Source organism: Castor canadensis, chromosome 7 (assembly GCF_047511655.1).
Source record: "Castor canadensis chromosome 7, mCasCan1.hap1v2, whole genome shotgun sequence".
Classification (NCBI taxonomy): Eukaryota; Metazoa; Chordata; class Mammalia; order Rodentia; family Castoridae; genus Castor; species Castor canadensis.
In genome coordinates, this window is record NC_133392.1 from 104129125 (window position 1) to 104149972 (window position 20848).

General features: G+C 35.2%; 1 protein-coding gene across 4 annotated transcripts in view; it reads left to right on the forward strand.

Annotated features, from left to right (window-relative positions):
- Positions 1–20848, forward strand: part of Ptger3 (prostaglandin E receptor 3) — a 171819-nt gene that overhangs the window by 24961 nt on the left and 126010 nt on the right. For all 4 annotated transcript variants that reach the window (XR_012449861.1, XM_074079762.1, XM_074079765.1 and 1 more), the window contains exon 2: positions 9979–10158. Coding sequence is in view for 3 of the 4 variants with exons in the window: in XM_074079762.1 (XP_073935863.1) it covers positions 9979–10158 (180 nt within the window). In the remaining variant the exon portion in view is untranslated. The remainder of the gene's footprint in view (positions 1–9978; positions 10159–20848) is intronic.

The window sequence follows — 20848 nt, forward strand, 5'->3', positions numbered from 1 at the left end:
ACTGGGATAGATCAGATAAATTGATATTTCAAGTCCGAACAAAAAGTAAGTCAGAATTAGTCAAGTAGAGGGGAATGAGAATTTTAAAAACTAAGAATCCATATTTGTAAAGGCCCCAAAACAGAAAAGAGCTGGCAGTTTGAAGGAACTGAAAAAGTCCAGGATGATTGGAATATGGATATGAGGGTAAGGAAAGGTGAGAATTAGACTAGAGAGTATAACAGGGGCCAGGGTTCATAAGCCTTTAATTTAAGAGTTTGACATTACGTTGTAAAGGTGATCCACTTCCTGCCTAACATAAAGGATCATGGCTGACATTCCTGTAACAAAGTTAACAAAAGAAAAGCAAAAGCATCACAAATTTATTTGATTATTGATTTACATGATACAAGTACCTTCAGATTGAAGAAGACCCAAAGACCCAGGATGAATTATCCTTTTATGCTTAGGTGTAGTAAAGAATCGATGCAGTGAATATGTTTGGACAAAGGGGTGTGGTCTAGTGCTAATAGACTGAATGGGGACACCCAACAAGACAACCTGTCTGTCTAGATTCTTCTTGTCCTCACTGTACAGCATCCCCCTGGGTATAAGGGAGGACCCCTTCTGAAATGGGGAAAGATTAGAGCAATAATTTTAGTTTAGAGTAAAGGGATTCTAGTTTCTAAAACCCACTTTGGGGAAAAGAAATTCTTGTTTCTGTGGTTTGCCTTGATGGACAGAGAGGAGAAGGGGAGCAGGAGAGAGGAAGGCAGGGGAAAGTCAGAGAGAAAATTTGTTTCTGAGATCTTTACTTTGAAGTATTGTTTCCTGAACCCCAACATTATTCTGGGCAATGAGTATAGATGAATAACTTTTTGAAGTGGAATACACAATCAAAATTTTGTCTTACAAGCATCTTTTTAAGCAGCAGCATGGAGTTTCAGAATCGTAAAAGACACAATTGTGTAGTTCATACAGAGTCAATGTTGGCCTGGGTTTAGGAGCAAATAAGAGTGAAGATGAGAGAAATTATAGATTTGTTAAAAATGGAGACTTTGTAATTAATTGGATGTGAAGAATATGGGAAAGGAAGTAGAATGGAAAGAGAGAGAGAGAGAGAGAGAGAGAGAGAGAGAGAGAGAGAGAGAGAGAGAGACCCAGAGAAGTGAATCAAGGAAAACTCCCAGATTTCTGTTTTAGAGAAACCTGGGCTCTCTATGATAGGGAAGATCCAGGGGATTTCAGTTTTGAACATGTGAAGCCTGATGTCAGACCCGTGAACAAAACTGTGCTGTAGGTAACTATGCTGATCTGCCTGGAACCCACAAAAGAAGCATAGCTTAACATATATAGAAGATTTTGAAGCCATTGGGGTGGAAAAGGTCACCCAGTGAGTTCATACATAACGAGAGGAGGAGCTACAACTCAAAGACACAGCTCAAAATCGTTAGCATATTCAGGATGGATAGAGAAACATGAGACCATAAAGGAGACTGCAAATAACACGCAAAGAGGCAGCTACAAAATCAGAACAAATGGGGACCTGACTACTAGGAAAGAGACTATTTCAAGAACCAGCCACATTCATCTAGGTCTGACTTTACAGAGAAGTCAAATCAACAATGTAACTATCCTGTGGATTCTGCAGGTTTTTTGTTGGCCTTAGGAATAATTGTTTTTGAGGATTTATAGACACTAAAGTCAGGGATTTAGGAATAAATTTTAGGGCAAGGAGGGTGGACAACCTTTTGAGAAGCTTGACTATAACTTCTGGGACAGTATATGTAGGTAGGTGAGATTTACATATAAGGTTTTATTTTTACAAGGTGGCAAAAATGTGATCTATTGAAGTGATAGTAGTTAAAAGCCAGAAAAGGGGGAGACTTAACTGTAAATGAAGAAGAGATAATTGAGAAAATAAGATCTCCGAAATTCAAGATGAAGTGGGTTCAGGACACAAAGATGAAGCCTTAGGTAGGAGTCAGTGTACCTCTTTCATTTAAATAAGAGGAAAAGGAGAAATCATTGTCTGCAATGCTGAATTTGCTGGTAAGAAGGTGAGACCCTCTATTTGCCACCCCTCCCACCCTCCACCCTGCGTGAAATAGCCACCATGAAGAATGGGGGGAGGGAGATAAGCATGAGGTATGATTGGAGACGAAGAAATTGAAGAGATTTCAATCTGAACATATTTACCCAGGGTTCATCCAAAATATATGATGTTCCGATTTTGAATTGTCCTATGAGATGATGTCATCTCACAGTATAGATCCAAAGAGTGTCATGTTGACATGCTGCGAAGTTAAATAATGATTTGTCATCTCAGGTTAGAAATGCTGTTATTAGTCTGCGCTGTGTACTGACTGTGGAATAGGGAAAAATTCCTTTGCATGCTGTGTCATTATTGTCCATGAAGTCAATCACAGAGGCTAGTAGCTTATCACTAAACGTCATTCCCTTTAGTAAACCATAATGAATATGTTAATTAACTTGAATATTGTGATCAACTAAAGTGTCAGACTGTTTTCATACTAATTGTTAAATTATGCACACTTCACTACCTAAGAAATCAAGCTAAAATGACCACAAGAATTGAGGCACTAACATTTTATCAACAAATTAACAGATTATGATGTATAGCAGTCTCCCCCCACTATTGCAAATTGAATCTTTTTAAGTATGAAAATAACATGTTTATTGTGGAGAATTTGGGAAACAAGGAAAAATATAGAGAAGAAAATAGAAATTGCCCGAATTCTCATTCGCTGGCAGCTGGCCTAATGTTTTTCTTTCTCTCTCTCTCTCTATATATGTATACACACGGAGTTTTTATTTTTAATTAGATTACACTATGTAATAAATGTTTGTTTTCACTTTTTATGTCCTGAACATTTCTTAATGTTCAAAAATATGATTTTAAAAGGCAGCATTGGAACACATATGTAATATGCATAAATGAATGTCCATTATTTCAATAGTGGCAAATAATAAAGCCCTTTAGGTTTTTTTCAATTCCATATTTTTATATTGAGGTGAATATCCCTGCACACAAAACTAACACACACCTCTGATTCTTTCCTTAGCGTTTGGTTGCTTTTAATTATCACTAATACTATGGGTACCTGTGATAATAGTAGGATTGAGCATTTGGGGTTTAAATGAAAGTATATTTGGGGAGAAAAACTATCTTCAACCTAAACCTTTTTGAAAGCTAGTGTTTTTAAGCCTTGACAATGACATATTGTCTATACTTTCTCTTGACACCTGAGATATAAGGGTTAGACACATAATAGAGATTTTCCTACTTGTGTATCACAAAGCTAATCTATCAGCTATACTCTAAGGAATACCTTTTGCAAAGTAGATGTTGCTTCCTGTCTTCCATCCAGAATTTGAATACCTACTTGGTTACTAGTGTTTTATAGCTGTTGTAGTAGAAAGATTAAACATTTATCCACACTCTCTCTCTCTCTCTCTCTATATATATATATATATATATATATATGTGTGTGTGTGTGTGTGTGTATATCAAGCCATACTGAACCAATTACCCAGAATTTACAGTTTGTACTAATTGAGAAGAAAATCTTATGTAGCAAATAATGCTGCATGGGATGCCATATTTTTTACAATTTTGAGCTCCTCCATGTCCTGATTGAATAACAAGCCCACATTACTAAACCTTTTTAAGTATTTATTTTTAGCATATATTAATTATACAAAATACTGGGTTTCATTATGACGTTTTTATACATCTACCCAATGTACTTTGATCATTTTCATCTCCACATCACTCTCTCTTGTACTCCTCCCCCTTCCTATTGGTCCCTCTTCTACATTTCCCCTTCACTTCCATGTCTTTTTTTTTTTTTCGTTTATTCATATACCCCGCCCCGCCTCCTCCCTCCTCCCCTCTCCCCTTTCCCCCCATCCCCTCGCTTCCAGGCAGAAACTGCTCCATGTCTTTTTTTTTTTAATGTAGATTCTGCATATGAGGGAAAACATGCAATATTTATGTTTCTGAGTTTGGCTTATTTTACTTACTGTAATGCAGGGATTAAAGGAACCCTTATACCTTTTGGTGTGAATATAAATTAGTGCAGCCATTGTGGAAATCATTATGGATGTTCCTTAAAAAACTAAAAATAGAATTACCATATGATCCTGTATTCTGTTCCTGAGTATATACCCCAAAGAATCAAAGTTAGAATACATAAAGATATTGCACACTCATGTTTATTGTGGCCATATTCACAATAGTGAAGTTATGGAATCAGTTCAGATGCCCACAAACAGGTGAATGGATAAAAAATGTAGTATGTATAATGGGACATGGATCACACTAAGGGGAGGCTGTGCAAGGTAGGGATAGGGCAAGGGAAGGAAACTAAAAACTTGAATGGGGTTGAGGTGCTTACTGTATAGGAATGAATATAGAAATGTTGACCTGGCTGAGGCCACCATGGGAAGTGGAATAGGGAGGAGGGAAGAGGACTAAAAGAGCTGAATCAATTGGGTCTGTAATACATATATGCATGGAAACAACACAAGGAAACTCCCTGTGTAGCTAGCTATTTTTATCTCAAACTAGCAAAAATGTCATGTTTCTTGTTTTATCTTTTATGTCTTTTCTCTACAAAATCAGAGAATAAGAGGGCGGAACAGGTACTGCCGGAAGAAGGGGGAAGGTTGACACTGGTGCAAGAGGGAGGTGGTGGGGAAAAGGGTAGGAGGATGAATACGGTGCAAACAATGTATACATATGTATGTAAATGCAAAAATTATACCTGTTGAAACTTTTCCAGGAATGAGGGTTGGGGGAGAGCAGTGGAGGAGGGGAATTCAAGTATGATATATTTGATACATTCTAAGAACCTTCGTAAATGCTACAATATACCCACACCCAGCACAACAATAAAAAGAATTTAAAAAGTACTATATATACATAATGGAGTATTATTCAGCCATAAAGAAGGAAATTATGTGTTTTGCAGGAAAATGGATGGAACTATACATTTTTTAAGGTGCAAACTTAAGGTGTTTTTGTTTGAAACCTTCCTATTAGGTTGAAATTTAAGGGAAGTAGGTATACAGATGACATATTCATTTCTTTGCTAAATTTCCTCGAGCATGCATTGTTTTTCTGTTTCTGCATGTGAAAGCATTCTGTTGTAGAGGCATATGCATTGGTCCAAGAGTGCCTGGGGGATGGGAAGAGGTACGCTATGTAAATTGAAAGTGTTCATTATTCTTATCTCATTTTAATTTTTGCAACTGCATTACTAGATAGAGAAGATATGCAGTAAGTATGTAATAATCATATTTAAGAAAAGGAAAGCTTAAGATCCAAAGTTAGGTAACTGGCCTCCAAACCAGAAGTAAAGCTGAGTCAGATTTATGAAAAGACTTTAACTTGATGAGTGTGTTTGCCCAAGTCTACGACTAAAAATACCTCCCCCAAACCTTCATAAATTTGGTACTTTGTTCTCAGACACCATCTAGTTTCTAGCTTTGTAATTTTCCCCTCTCCTTTATTTATCTTTAATCAAAAGATACATTTGAAGGTTTCTCAAAGAGAAATTTAAGTGTTTTTTTTTAATCCTTTAGGTTTCTTTTCTTTTACAAATTAAATCCTTATCCATTTTCCAGTTTTGCCCCAGAATTCATCAGAAAAAACCTAAACTGTACCAGGATATGCAGAGGCACTCTGGCCACATTGTTGACTAGTGAATTTAATAAAGCCCAGGAACTAAGGTCTTTGCTAAGTCACAGCAGTAGCAGAACTAGCAAGAGAATCCAGATCTTCTAGTTCCTAATCCATTGCTGTTTTAAAAACCTTTATGAAATTACACAGTAGCAAAGATGAAATACCACAACTACTTGTAAAATGTAGTTTACAACAACTACTTTAAAATGTTTATGAGGTGTTTATTTGCAAAGTGTCAGATTAAATAAAGCCAGGGAAGCTTCTAAAACTACAGTTTGGGATGTGGAGATGATTTGACAATTGGAAGACAGAGGTGCAAGCAGACTGGAAAGACTACACTTGTTTTTTAACATGGTGAAGCTTCTTCCCATGAAAATCCTCTAAGCATGCAATTAAGTGGTTTAAGTGGCCCAAACTGGTTTCAGTGTATTATAAGGCAACACATTTATCAAAAGATAGGAGGAATTTCCAGTGGAGCAGGTTATTCTCCCACAGCCTAACAATTGACAATTATGGAAAAGAAAACATCAAGGAGAAAAACTGGCTTGTTAGGAAATTTTTCTTAAGGACTTACATTAGGAATAAACTGGAAATGTGTAAACATCCCAAAATGGATCCTACAGGCAGTAACCTACTTTGTTCCCTCCTCCACAAATTAGTTTTTCTGGGCTTACTCATTTATCATCTTCAATAGATATGTGTGACCTATAACTTAAGACACTTTTCAAGCAAGAGGTGAAGTACCAAAAAAAATTTAAATATGTGACTGTAAATCCCAATACAAGAAAATAAAATCCAGATGCCAAATATTAAAAGCATTCTCCTTGGTTAATGCTTTGTACAGTTAAAAGAACTTTACCACTGGGAGAGGGACAACTCATTTTTTTCCTTTAGGAGGATGCAAGGTACTTGCACTTGACAGTAGGCAGCAATGGAGAATTTAGAGGGTGCTCATCTGGTTGTGCTCTGGCTACCTTGAGTATGGAGAACTCTCATTCCAGCTGATAACCAGAGGAAAGGAAGAGGGCCTGGTAGTCAGCACCTGGGAAAGGTGCTGTCAGAAGAGCTGTACCTCTCTTCAGCCAAAAGTGGTCTCAATGCTTCCTTGACCAGATCAAAATTATATGTGGCTGTTTAGAAGGAGCAATCTTGCAGGATAAATAGGGATTTACTAAAATAAATAAATAAATAAATAAAACTAACTTCTGTGTTAGTAGAATATTCTGTTTTTGCTTTGCCTCTTCTCCTCTGTGTGAAGAGTAGGATGGCACTAATAGGAACAATGAATTCTACCAGAAATCTGTGTGTCCCTGCCAAAGGTTTGCTCTCAAAGTCTGAAGAACCTAAAAAATAGTTTCAGACACATGCAAAAATTGTAATCACAGTTTAGCTCCTTAAGTATAGGGAAGCCAACCAATCAATGCCAATTTGCGTTCACGGTCAACACTAGATGAGATTTCAGAACCATATTTTCATCTCTCTACCATTTGGAGAGGCAGTCTCGCTCACTGCTTCTAATTCCAATTATCTTCGTATTGCACATCTCATGATTTCTGGGAAAAGCTTGAGTGTCTACTCGTGTGCCAGCTATTGCTTACAAAGCTTGGTTTCATAATTTCATCATCATTGCATTGTCAATAAGAAATTACAGGAAATTACAGTGTACTGAACAATGTAAGGCACATGAAACCTATATTAACCTCACAAAATAATTTTAAATTATTAGCCTCATAAAAATTAATTTTAAGATAGTCAAGGAGGATTGTGTAAAATTACCTAAATCTCATTTTTAGTAATTAATTTTGTGAATTTTCCTGATCACTAAAACTTAAAGAAATGAATATTTTACAAAAGAAAGTAAAAATATAATTTCAGTAAGTTTTTGGATAATTCCACACCAGGCTCAGAATACTTACTGGAGAACAGTAAGTGGTCAGTTATATTTGATTATTGGATGAGATAGGGTACTAAAAGAGCTAGACAAAACTTTCACAACAGCTTATAAAAAGAGAAAAAAAGGATTAATGACTATATTTTTGTCAAAAAGTTGAAAGTAGTATTTTTATAACTTTCAGGCAAACACATTGAAATCTAACTGAGTTCCCCTAAAATAACATACATTCAATTTTGCATTTTGCAAATTTAGACAGGAAGTAGAATGAAAGTTTACTTATTTATAGTTTTTTTTTTAATTTCTTAAGAAAGTGAAGAATGTAAACAAGATTGTTTTATCTGATCTGTGAAGAATAAGTCATTTTCAAGCTTGTTCTTTTTCATTCTCCTTAACATTCATTGGAGTTCAGTGTATGGGTGGAGTAGTTTTCTACTGCTGCTGTAACAAATTAATACAAAGACTTGGTAGCTTAAAAGCCACACGAATTTCTCTTATAGTTCTGTAGGTTAGATGTCTGACATGGGTCTTGCTAGGCTAAAGTCAAGATGTTCACAGGGCTGCAATACTTTCTGGAGGCTTTAACCCATGTAGTTCTTCCATCATCTTTCTTTTTCTTTTTTTTGAGGTAGTGAGGTTTGAACTAGCCAGGCAGATGCTCTACCACTTAAGCCGCACCCCCAGCCCTTTTTTGCTTCAGTTACTTTTCACATAGTGTCTCACGTTTTTGTGAGGCTGCCCTCAGACTGCAATCTTCCTACCTACAACATAGCTGGGATCAGAGGGCTTGTGTTTGGAAGATACAGATCTCCCTAACATTTTGCTAGGGCCCACCTTGGACTATGATCCTTCTGATCTCTGCCTCACTAGTAGCTGGTATTACAGGCATGAGCCACCACTCCTGGCCACATCCCTCCTTCATCTTAAATCTGGCAACATTGTATCTCTGACCATTATTCTGTAGTCATATCCCTCTGTGACCACAGCTATGAAAGAGTCTCTGATTTTTTTTTCTAGCACTGGGACTTGAACTCAGAGCCTCATACTTGCTAGGCAGGCACTCTACCATTTGAGTCACTCCACCAGCAGAATCTCTGATTTTAAGGACCCATGTGATTACATTGAACCCACTCAGATAATCCAGGATGTTTACCCCACCTCGTGGTCTGCAAAATCTTGTTTTATATTGTGTGATAGTGCATTCAAAGGTTCCAGGGACAGAAAATGAATCGCTTTGTTGAGGCGCCATTATTCTGCCTGCTTGCTTACTATAGTGGGGGGTAGTATTCAGTCCACAGAACTGAGTCAGCATCAGAAGCTGTTAAGAAAATGTATTTAAATAAATTTAGCATATAATAATGCATATTAATGAAAGGAATCATTTAAGTCAACGTAGTGAGCGTCAAACATCTTCTTTTGTTATAATTTGCATTTTGTGATGATTAATGAGTTTGAACATTTTTCATATGCATGCTAACCTTCATTTTTTTCCTCTTTTGTGAAAATCACAAATTTTAATTTGTCAATATTTATTAACTCAAAGTAAGGGTATATATGAACATAGCATTATGTTAGGTATATTACATAATATATTCCTACAAATATAAATATCTGTTAATTCACAAATATTTGTTGAGCTTCTACTATCTGCTAAATACTGGTCTAGGCCCTAGGAATATACTTGGGAAAAATAAAATGTCCTAATTCTCTGACATTTTAGAGTTGATCTTCTAGTATGTGGAGGGAGGGAAACAAACAAAAAAGTAAAATGTCATGTAGTGTTAGTGATCTTAGATTTGAGTTTAGCCCAGCCATTTCACATCATTAAATCTTGGTTTCTGAAATTATAAAAAGGAGGTAGTAATACTGTTTATTAAATGCATATGAAGAAAACTTGAAATGGTGCCTGGAAAATTAAAGGTGGAGAGAGTGTTAATGTCAATATAATAGCAATAACAATATTATTATAGTTTCCCCTTTCTTCTACTTTCTCTTTAGTGATTTTTTTTTTAGACTACTGAAATTTAAGTTAAAATGTATTTTGACCATTGTTAGAGTTTGGCTCTCATTTAGGATTGGCCTACTGGTGTTTCCTGCAATAAGAAAGATGAATTTGGCTAATTTTGTGATGTATTATTTCCAAGGTTCTTAAATTATAAGGACCAAGAACCTGAGAACAGGTACATTTTAAGAAGTTACATTATGTCAAACCACCAGAAACGTGGGGAAATCCATAGGAATATCATATTTACTGTACTCCATGACTGCGAATGTTGCTTAAATTCATCATTTCAATTCAACCAACTTACTGAACACTCAAAATGTGCAGAGTATTATGCAAAGGAGGTGTATAGCAACTTATTTATCTTTGGAACAACTATTTGTTCTTCTTTCTTAGATAATGATGTTGAAAATGATCTTCAATCAGACATCAGTTGAGCACTGCAAGACACAGACAGGAAAGCAGAAAGAATGCAACTTCTTCTTGATAGCTGTTCGCTTGGCTTCCCTGAACCAGATCTTGGATCCCTGGGTTTATCTGCTGCTAAGAAAAATCCTTCTTCGAAAGTTTTGCCAGGTAGCAAATGCTGTGTCTAGCTGCTCTAGTGATGGACAGAAAGGGCAACCCATCTCATTATCTAATGAAATAATACAGACAGGAGCATGAAAGAGAACACTTAACCAACTTGCATGTTCATAGCTTTTGGCAACAAATATCCCTAAATCTTGTGAATTTAGGCATCTCTGGCATGCCACTGTTTATACATTGGAATGGAATTTTTTATATAAAGCTAAATGGACTGAGAAGCATAGATGATCCCTTATGTGCCAAAGAACTGAAACACAAACAAAGGAAAATATGTTAATAACAGTCTAGTGGGTTTTGGATGTCTGCCATATGTAGCTGAATATGTGATTATTTATGTGATGAAAACACTTATTATAAATGATCTTAATCTATTGGGGGACAGGGATAATTAATATTCCAGTATTCTGAGTGCATGGAGGACTTGCTCATATAAATTATCAAGTACAAGGGGATAGCGTTTGTTTTTGCTCAAGAACATTGGGCATTTGTGTTCTCTTTCATTGACTCACTTTACTTCTGTCACTTTTTCATACTTACACATTTTTTTAAAAGTTTAATTAGGATGCAAAAATATATAATGTATCTACAATGTTCATTGTCATTGATGTTATTTAAATATTCCAATATATAAAATTAGTTGCAAACTTTGAAAAGTTTAAATTGGGTTGATACATAGGTTTACTCCTCATCTAAATAAGAGCCAATTCCATTTGTTTCAAATATAGCAGAGCTTGTGGCTACCCAATTACTAAATGTTATTTCTTTTGAATACATTTGGCATTCCTACAAGCCTGGAGAAGATTCATACAACTCATCGGAGAAACAGAGAAGTGATTTTTTTCCAAAATGCTATTTAAGGACTAATTTGAGAACTAAATATTAGTACATTTTCCCTTTTTTTCCCCACAACAATTTTCCAGTCTTTTGGCCCTTTAAAGACCAACACTAATTCTAAAACAAATAAATGTTTAGAAAGTTCAATAGACTTTTCATAGTTTGGCCTATATATAGGATAAGAAAATAATATTGACCTCACAGTTTTTTCTGCCCTCTTCTCGAAGTAGCTCTATCTAAATATTTATCATTACTATTTTTTTCCTGCAGTCCACACGAATACAAACCTGGGTAGCCAGGCTTACCATCTTTGTGGTACAAGTAAATCACTTCTTTAAGCTTTGGGAATTGTACTTAAAAAAATGTTTCCCCAACAAACACAGGAATCCTTTAACTTGACATGAAATACTTGTAATATTCTTTGATATGTTCATTTTGTAAACTCATTATTTTATTGTGAAGATTTTAATTGGTAGCTTATTTTATTATTTCCTAGTTTTTCAGTTGTTTCAGATTTATTTATACTTTTTATAGTAATCACATTTTTCTTCGTGGTTAATAAGCATTTGGGTATGAATTAATTTTCACTGGTACAATGTATTTGTTAAATTAGTATGTACATCAGCCTAGTACAATCAGGAATAATTAATTTAAATGCCCATGTCAAACTGAGTCAAAAGACAGAATCTTCTGAGAATACTTATGTCATTCAGGACAGTTTTCCTAATCTAGATTTTGGAAAAGGTGAGAAAAAAACCTTAAACTAAGTCCTATTGTAAAAATCTCTCTATGACATTTTGTGGGTTATCCCATAGGTCTCTTCATAGAGTTTAGAACAAAGCTATCTACTTTTCAAAATGCACTCAAATGACTTTATAATAAAGAGGCTTTACATTTTGAATGGTCCTCTGACCCTAGGTTATATCAAACAGACATATACAGAATATGAACTTGAGTGTGAGTTACGATTGGCTTATTCCTTCCAGTACCTAGTGTAGCATCTGGAAAAGAAGATGTCCGATAAATATTTGTTCAGTGAATGAATAAATAAAAGTCTGCTAAAACTCATTGGTAAGATACATGCCATATAGTTAAATGCTTTGTGCCTTATAGTTCATTAAGCTAATACAGTGAATGATTTCTGCTAATTTAATTATAGAAACATGACTTTATCTACAAAGGTGCAGAATCATATTGTACAACAAAGTGCTTTACTTATATTAATAATTTAAGAGATATATTTTCAAGTGGTAATGAAGATTTTTTTCCCAAAAGCATAACTTTTTTTTATTAAACCACAAAATAAGACAAAAGAGCCTGAAATTTATCCTTGCTACAAAAATAAAAGCCTGCCCAGGGGATACATGATATGAATGAATGAATGACCTTTTTGAACAAGCTTGAAAAGAAGGTGGAAAAAGAATTATATAACTAGCATGTGAGTTTTGCTATCTAGGAAGCTATTAGTCAGTACAGGAAAAACCTTACTAGTAAAAAATCCCAAATAATTTCAACCTTTGATGTAATTGAGGTTAAATTTCAGAAATGTTGTACAGAGGTTCTCTGTTGTTAGGAAGTAGATGTCTATAGTTACTGAAGAAGGTCATGTGTGTTTCTAAGTCTAAGTTCACTCCCACATACCTAGCTTATCCATGCATATGTATGACAGTGCCTAAAGTTGAAGGTATTAGTTACAAAATAATTAGAGACCCAGAAAACCACATGGAAAGAAGTGAGTAAATGGTATGTAGAAATACATGTAAAATCAGCAAGGGTCTCTGAGTTTTCAAACAATGAATATACACTATGCTGTGACATAAAGAGAATGATGACATGCTGTCCAATAAGAAAAGTTTGCTCTTCAAATAAAATAGATGTAGTGAGTGTCTTAAAATATGTTTCAGTTGAAGAAATAAAATACATCATGTCAAGATTTATCAAATTTGCCTAATAGTAAGGCTGGGACATGGCCTGCCTAACAAGCCTGAAATCCTGAGTTCAAACCTCAGAACCACCAAAATATTTTTTTGCCTAATGCTATGTATTGATGCATTTAAAGTAAATGTTAAGTGTTCAATCACACTAGACTTGAATGATTCTGAAATAAAAGATGCACATATATTTCTACTTAACACATCTTTATTTTATAAAAGATCTCGTGACCAAGTTACATAAAAATTGTAGCATGTTGTGTAAGTTAACTATGAAAGACTCCCTCACCACACTGACTCTGAACAGTGGGCAAGTTTAAAACACTGACAAACAATAAGATGGACACTGGAAATATTCTAACATTATATTTTCATGTGGATAAGGTCTTTTATTTATTCACTGCTTTTCATGCTTTTGTTGGGTTTTGGCCTCAAATTAGTCATCAGCTTTCAACCTTTCCAGCACCAGCAATTATTTAATAGTTCTTGTGGGTTGGAACCAAAAATATAAAAATTTTGTTCTTTGAAATTTTTGGCATATGTTGCCTACTTATCTTAATATGTTAACCCCCACAAAGTCCCTTGAAATACACAGGTGAAATAGTGAGACTACAAAATAGTTATTGCTATACACACATTAAAAGCTTAATTCAAATAATGTAAAATTTTATGTATAGCTATATAAAAAGTTTTGATCATAAACCATTACAAATTTTCAAAAAGTTTATTTATCGCTTATTTTGTGTTTTTATATGTCTCAAAGTCTGTTAAAATTGAGGTTTAAATAAATGTACAAAATTGTGCAACTGTGGTTAAGTCCATAGGACTGTTTTCTGAGTTGCAATAAAATGCTGATAAGAGAAAGCTATGTCTGATGTTTCATGACATTTCTAACGACAGGGTGATTTATAAAATCTAAAAATCAACTTAAATTCACATCCACATTTGTTAAAAAGTAAACGTCAATTTAGTGTTATAAGGAAACTAACAGATGAGGATAACATGTGGAGCACAAACCAGAAATGAAGGAAAATATTTTATTTTATATATTCTGTTTTATAATTTCTAAAATGAAGATTCTATTGTAAATTTATACAAGTTTAGTTATATACTATTACATTATGTCGAAATCAGTGTATCTTATAGTTCTCTAGAAATATAATTCACTCAGGTATTTCATATTCATTTATGTGTCACACAGTTCTATTATTGACAATGAAAACTATTTTATTTTCAGACACTTTGCATCAGTCTGTTTTATATAATAAACAGCCCAAATACTGGATTCGCATATTTCTTCATTAGGAACTGGTCTATTTCCCCCTATGCCCCTGTTTACTAACCTGCTTATCCATTTTATCATAGAGAAAAAGTGACAGAAATATTTACCATTGGTCAAGCTTAGATTGTTTTTAAGAGAGAGAAAGCTTCATATCACTGATATACTGGTGCCCTATATGTGAAATGATCTGAATCTACTTTGTTATATTTGTTTTGATGGAGCAATTTCATTACAGGAGAAAAGAGAGGAAGGGAAGAAAGTGACTATGAGGAAAATCAGCCTTTTCATTCTTCTTGAGCACTTTGCAAATGATTCTACATCTAAAGTTATTTTCAGATGTGCAGCTCTAAATTCTGTTATAAGATTCTTTAGAATTAGAATATTTTGATCATTTGGTTAAAGTGAATCATATACCTGCCCAAAATCTAGCCAATCATCAGAGTTTAATAGTAATTTAAAAATAGTTTCCTTATATATTTTTCAGTTTCTGTAAAAATCCAAGCAGTGTTTTTAAACAAAGGAGAATGTGTATGATGATACACTTCAATATTCTTTCTACTTTTGAAAGGATATTCATGTAAGTAGGTGTGGGGTATGAGGTATTGAATAAAGAGGGAAAACCTCTCTGTTTTCCACCTGTTAAAATTCTTGAGCCTTTCAGATCAGAACCCATAAGAAAAGAGAGGAAGGGAGTTCATTTTTCTTTTTTGCACAGTTTCTCATTAGTAGGACAAAGTGAGGTGTGACCAAGGCTCTTTTCTATAAAAGAAAGTGATTCATTCAGCTAATCATTGATGCTTAAACTGTATGTGTGTGTGTGAGAGAGAGAGAAAGAGAGAGAGAGAGAGAGAGAGCAAAAAAGAGAGAAATTATTTGACCTATTCCCTCTTCTTTTACCAAATGTGTTTTGCACAAATAGCATAAAATTGTTTAAGCAAATTGCAAATTATCCTAGATTATCTTGATCTGTTCACAGAAATGAATGTAAGTATTATTTACATATGGTGCCTAAGGAAGAACTGAAACCATAGTCCCTGTTGTAGTGCTGAATACAGAAAGCATGTGGTTCTCCACCTCAGCCTCCCATCCTTGCACAGTTGCTAAAATGGGAAGGTATATTTTGTCATCTCTATGTAAAGATTTCTTGAGTAGTTATCCACAATATATTATATCTTCCAATGTGTTTTAAAGGTTGATCTTCAATATCGTGGAGACAAAGAATAAAAGAAACTATAAAAAGTACATTAGAGTTTTGATGGCATTCAAGTCATAGCTAGTCTGTGTATTTAATAAATGTACATTATTTATGTTGTCTTTGTCAATGGAAAATAAAGTTGAATGTTCTGAAATGTTCTTGTCTTTTTTTCCTGATGTTAACTCATGTCAGGAATATTTTCCTTACAACTATAGTAAGATTCTGCAGAAATTATATTGGGCATGCTTTGTCAAATAAAAGCACAATGTAATACAACAGCCCAATTAAATCATTTAGGAACAATTGGATCATTTTGTTTCATATTCCATAGTGATATACAGAGGAAAATGTTATTAATTTGCTATAAATCTCAGAGATGTTCTTTTCCCGTTTTCAACATGATACTTTTCATGTTATAATTCCCAGATTATTGTTTTTAATACAAAAGCAAGTTTATAAATTATTTTGAGCTTATTTCTTCATTTTTCTTGTGGATTCTTCCTACAGGTGGCCAAAATAAGAACTGCCCTTGCACATATTCAGACAGTACATGGGTATTCGTGTAAGCTGTTTCCTTGTGGAGGTATTTTCTGGGCTGACCCCACTACCCTATTTATTCTTCTTCTTCAGTGAAGGAGGAGTTCTGTCAAATGTAGACTGTAAAATCAAGCTTTTTAAGAATAGCACATTGAGCTTGCCCTTCTTGCTTCTAAGAAAGTACATCTAGGAAGAAGTAAGTCCCTGTTTCTTCCCACATGGAAGTTCTAAGACCTGGGACCAGATCTTACTGGCTGCATAGTTTTCAATGTGTAGCACTTCAGGTAAACATCACTATAGCTAATATGGAATTTCTACTACTCTGATGCTAAACCTGCAGGCCATGGATGTGGCATTCCCCATTTTCATGTCCTTAGAGGGGATCAATCAGTTATTCTCATGACCCTATGCTTTCTGATAAAAGTATTGAGAAAATCTAGTCTGGATGTTGGGTATAGAAAATACAAGCCAGTTTTCCAGGCTTGTTCTTTTCTCTACTCTATAATTTTGTGTACCTATTCTACATCAAGTTCTGGTAGGTGTTAAGACACAAGGACTAATAAAACCCCCAACCTTTCAACAAATTTCTAATCTAGTTGAGGAACAGGAAATTAAAGTAAGCATGTGGGTGGTAGGAGAGTACACAGGGGACAATTACACTCAAGTTGAAACTAATCTCCTGTAGAAGGTGACATTTAATCTGTACTTGAAAGAAAGCAGGAACTGTTCACCTAGAAAGATTTTTTAGGAGATTTTTAACTTCACTTTGTCCCAATAATTCCAAGGCTATCAAGTAAACTGACTTCTAGTAGCCCTATGAGAAATGTGGGTTTGAGTAAAATATGTCTCTATAGGCTCTCAGGGTGGGCAAAAGGCAGGATTTCTCAGCCTTGGCACTATAGACACAGTGGGCCAAATGATTCTTAGTTGTAGGGAGCTGTCCTATGCTGGCACCACCCTTGGTCTCCACTCACTAGATACCAGTAATATTTCCCTAATCATGACAATAAAAAGAGTCCTCAGATATTGCCAAATGTGCAATGGGGTCTTAGGTGTCCCCATTTGTAACCTCTGCCTTAGGACAAAGGCCATGTCACCAGGTTGGTATTATGTACTGGAGGACTTGCAGGGGTTGCCATCTGTGGGGGCTTGGTCCTGACAGGTACTATTGTGGTATTTCCTGATGCTAGGATACCAATTTTTGTCTGACTGCACAAAAATGTGGTGCTACCACTACAACAATGACAGGATCACCACAGACCCTGATCGGCTTCCATAATCACATAAACCTATTCACAGACAGGGAGGTAAAATCCCTTAGAAAGTATCATCTTTCTATTGATGCCTCCAGTTCCTGTTCTGTTTTTGATAAGAAGCCTTAGGGTTATATGTTCCTCAAAGGGATGTCTAAAGTGAGTCCTTTTTAACAGAATTTAAAAATTCTGTTATAATTCTCTTGTAATTAAAGACAGATTTCCAGACAGGTGCATTAGTAGGAGAGAACTAGTTTACCAAATTTGTTTTTGTTGGGATTTTGCATATTTGGTCTGTGTGACAGAGATACAGAAGTTTCATTTCATCTGAAAGATGATTTTTATTAAAGGGAATGAAACAGGGCAAATGTTTCTTGGCAAGCCTGTGCCTGAGTCCATGCTAGGCAGTGATTCCTCACATACAGTCTATACACAAACATGCTACATGGTTAAAGTATAACTTCACGTTACTAAGATGCGTATGCAGACACAAATCTAGTTATACTTTTGCATGAATGAAATATGTGCATTACTATTTAGAATGCAAGCAGCAGGGATGACCTTACCAATTGAATTTTTGAGTAAGAATGCAAGGCATACACTTACAGACCTTTTTACAAATGTAAAATTTAAGGACCCTTTAAGTCAACCTTTAAATCTGAACGGCTGCATTTAGCAAAATGCTCAACTGTTGTTTATAGTTTATATTTCTCTAGAGGGAAAAGTGTGGAGCAATTAACAACATTTACCTTTTCATTTATCTTGCTTTATTGAGGAAGATGGAAATAAGATCTTAGAGCATTGAAGTCTTTATCTTTAATACCAAAGTACCCTATGTTCTGGATATGTGTGCAAGAACTGGAGAGCTGCACAAATGTGTGTATGACATTGCAAGTTGATTTCCATCAGTCAGCAATTTGGAGTGTTCTCCTTAGAAGATTTATGAGATGCCAATTTTTTTTAAAAAAAGCAATTGTTCGTTTTTTATTTTAACATTGTATGATTTCATTTATATGAAAGATACAAGGTAGAAAAATCCATAGAAATGGAAAGCAGATTGGTGGTTTCCAGGAGCTGGGAGAATTGGAGTAGCTGCCTATGAGTTACAGTGTTGCCTTTTGGGGTGATGAAAAATTTTAGGCTGGGGTTGTGTAACAATGTTAAGATACCAAATGCCAGTTGAACTGTCCACTTTTATTTATTTATTTATTTTTATTTTATTGTTTTTCATCTTTTCATATGTGTATACATTGTTTGGGCTACCTCTTCTCCCTGCCCCTTCCCCCACCCGCTCCCTCTCCCCCTCACAGAACAGATTCTGCCCTCTTGTTCTCCAATTTTGTTGAAGAGAAAACATAAGAGATAATAAGAAAGACATAGCGTTTTTGCTAGTTTGAGATAAAGATAGCTATACCAAGAGATTCCTAGCTTTGCTTCCATGCACATGTGTATTACAACCCACAGTGGTTCATCTCTACCAGACCTCTTCACTACTTCCTAGTCCCCTTTCCATAGTGGCCTCTGCAAGTTTAAGGTTACAATATTTGCTCCTGTACAGTAGCACATCAACCACATTCAAGTTTTAGGTTTCCTTCCCTTTCCCTATTCCACCTGTGCACATTCTCCCCTTAGTGTGCGACCCATGTCCAATAATTACTGCATTTGTTTTAGGTTTATAATCTGCATATGAAGGAGAACATACAATTTTTGGCCTTCTGAGCCTGGCTAACTTCGCTTAAGATGATGTTCTCTAGTTCCATCCATTTACTTGCAAATAATAATATTTCATTCTTTGTGACTGAATAAAATTCCATTGTGTATAAATACCACATTTTCTTAATCCATTCATCAGTAGTGGGGCATCTTGGCTGTTTCCATATCTTGGCTATTATGAATAATGCTGTAATAAACATGGGTGTGCAGGTGCCTATGGAATAACCTAAGTCGCATTCCTTCAGGTATATCCCTAGGAGTGGTGTTGCTGGATCTTATGGCAGATCTACATTTAGTTTTTTAAGAAGCCTCCATATTGTTTTCAAAGTGGTTGTACTAGTTTACATTCCCACCAGAAGTGTATGAAGGTTCTTTTTCCCCCACGTCCTCTCCAACATTTGTTGTTGGTTGTGTTTTTGATGATGGCTATTGTAACGGGGTGAGGTAGAATCTTAGAGTGGTTTTGATTTTCATTTCCCTTATGGCTAGAGATGGTGAGCATTTTTTCATGTGTTTTTTGGCCGTTTGGACTTCTTCCTTTGAGAAAGTTCTGTTTAGTTCACTTGCCCTCTTCTTTTTGGTTCATTGATTTTTGAGGAATTTAAAATCAACCACAGGGAGTTTGAGCTCTCTGTATATTCTGGTTATCAGTCCATTGTTTGATGTATAGCCAGCAAATATTTTCCCCCACTCTGTGAGTAGTCTCTTCAATTTAGAGACCATTTCATTTGTTGTGCAGAAGCTTTTCAATTTCATGTAGTCCTATTTGTCCATCTTTTCTCTTAGTTCTTCTGAGCTGCTGGAGTTCTACTGAGGAAGTTCTTGCCTATACCTATTGCTTCCAGAGTATTTCCTGGTCTTTCCAGTACTAACTTCAAGGTTTCAGGTCTGATATTAAGGTCCTTAATTCACTTTGAGTTGCTACTAGTACAGGATTTCTTTGGAAATAATCCTTGGCTATTTGGATATTTTTTGTCTGACCTCTCAACTTTAAGAATGACAGTGATAAAGTTGACTTTCACTGAAAAATTTTGGAGAAATAGTGATATAATGTCAAAGGGTGACTACTGTGTTAAATGTTGTGTAGCCCTAATTAGATAAGCATGGATCTTATTCTCATCCCATATTTGCTCCTATTATAGCCATTGTGAGTAATCCTGCAACAATCCATTCAGAAGATTGCTAATTTAAAGTTGAAATAAATTCTTTTATTTGACCACTACTAAGTAACTGTAAATTTAAAGTTTTCTAAAGTAGTCTTCAAATGAAGTCATGTCACAAAAAAATGCTTTCTAAGTTTTTGTGAATAGTCAAGAAAGAGAAAAACTTCTGCAGTAGACAAGGAGTCAGAATACCCAGTTACAATGATTTAATTTGTTATTCACTGGTTATATGCCTTTGATAATTCAGTTAACCTCTCTGAACTGGGATTATCCTCTTCAGCACAAGATTATTAAGATTAAATGAAATAATAAAGTCACAGACACTCTTGAAAGTGCTAAAGAAGTGATTGACATTATTTTATTATCCTCATTTCACTAATGAAACATTAGAAAACTAATCATAACTGTTTTCATCTCAAGTTTAGTACAGTTTTCTCAGTGTAGGACTGGGCAATCACACGTGTATTAGAATGCACAAATGCTATTAGAAGATTGGTTTTGGTTCTAGCTGGGTGTGGGACTTGGGAAAGATGTTTAGCTTCTTTTAGGCTTATTGCTCCTTGTGCAGAATCAGTGGTTGGTATATCTATGTGGTGTCTTTTAACTGAAGAGCTACAAATCGCTTTTCTTTTTGGATATGTCATGAAGCTTGTCTTGACATATCAACACAGAGAAGGATTTTTTCTTCTGAGTCAAAAACAAATAATAGCAAACCTCTAGGAGAGAAAAAAAAAACAAGGCACATGAAAGGTTCTGTTCTTGCCTCCTTC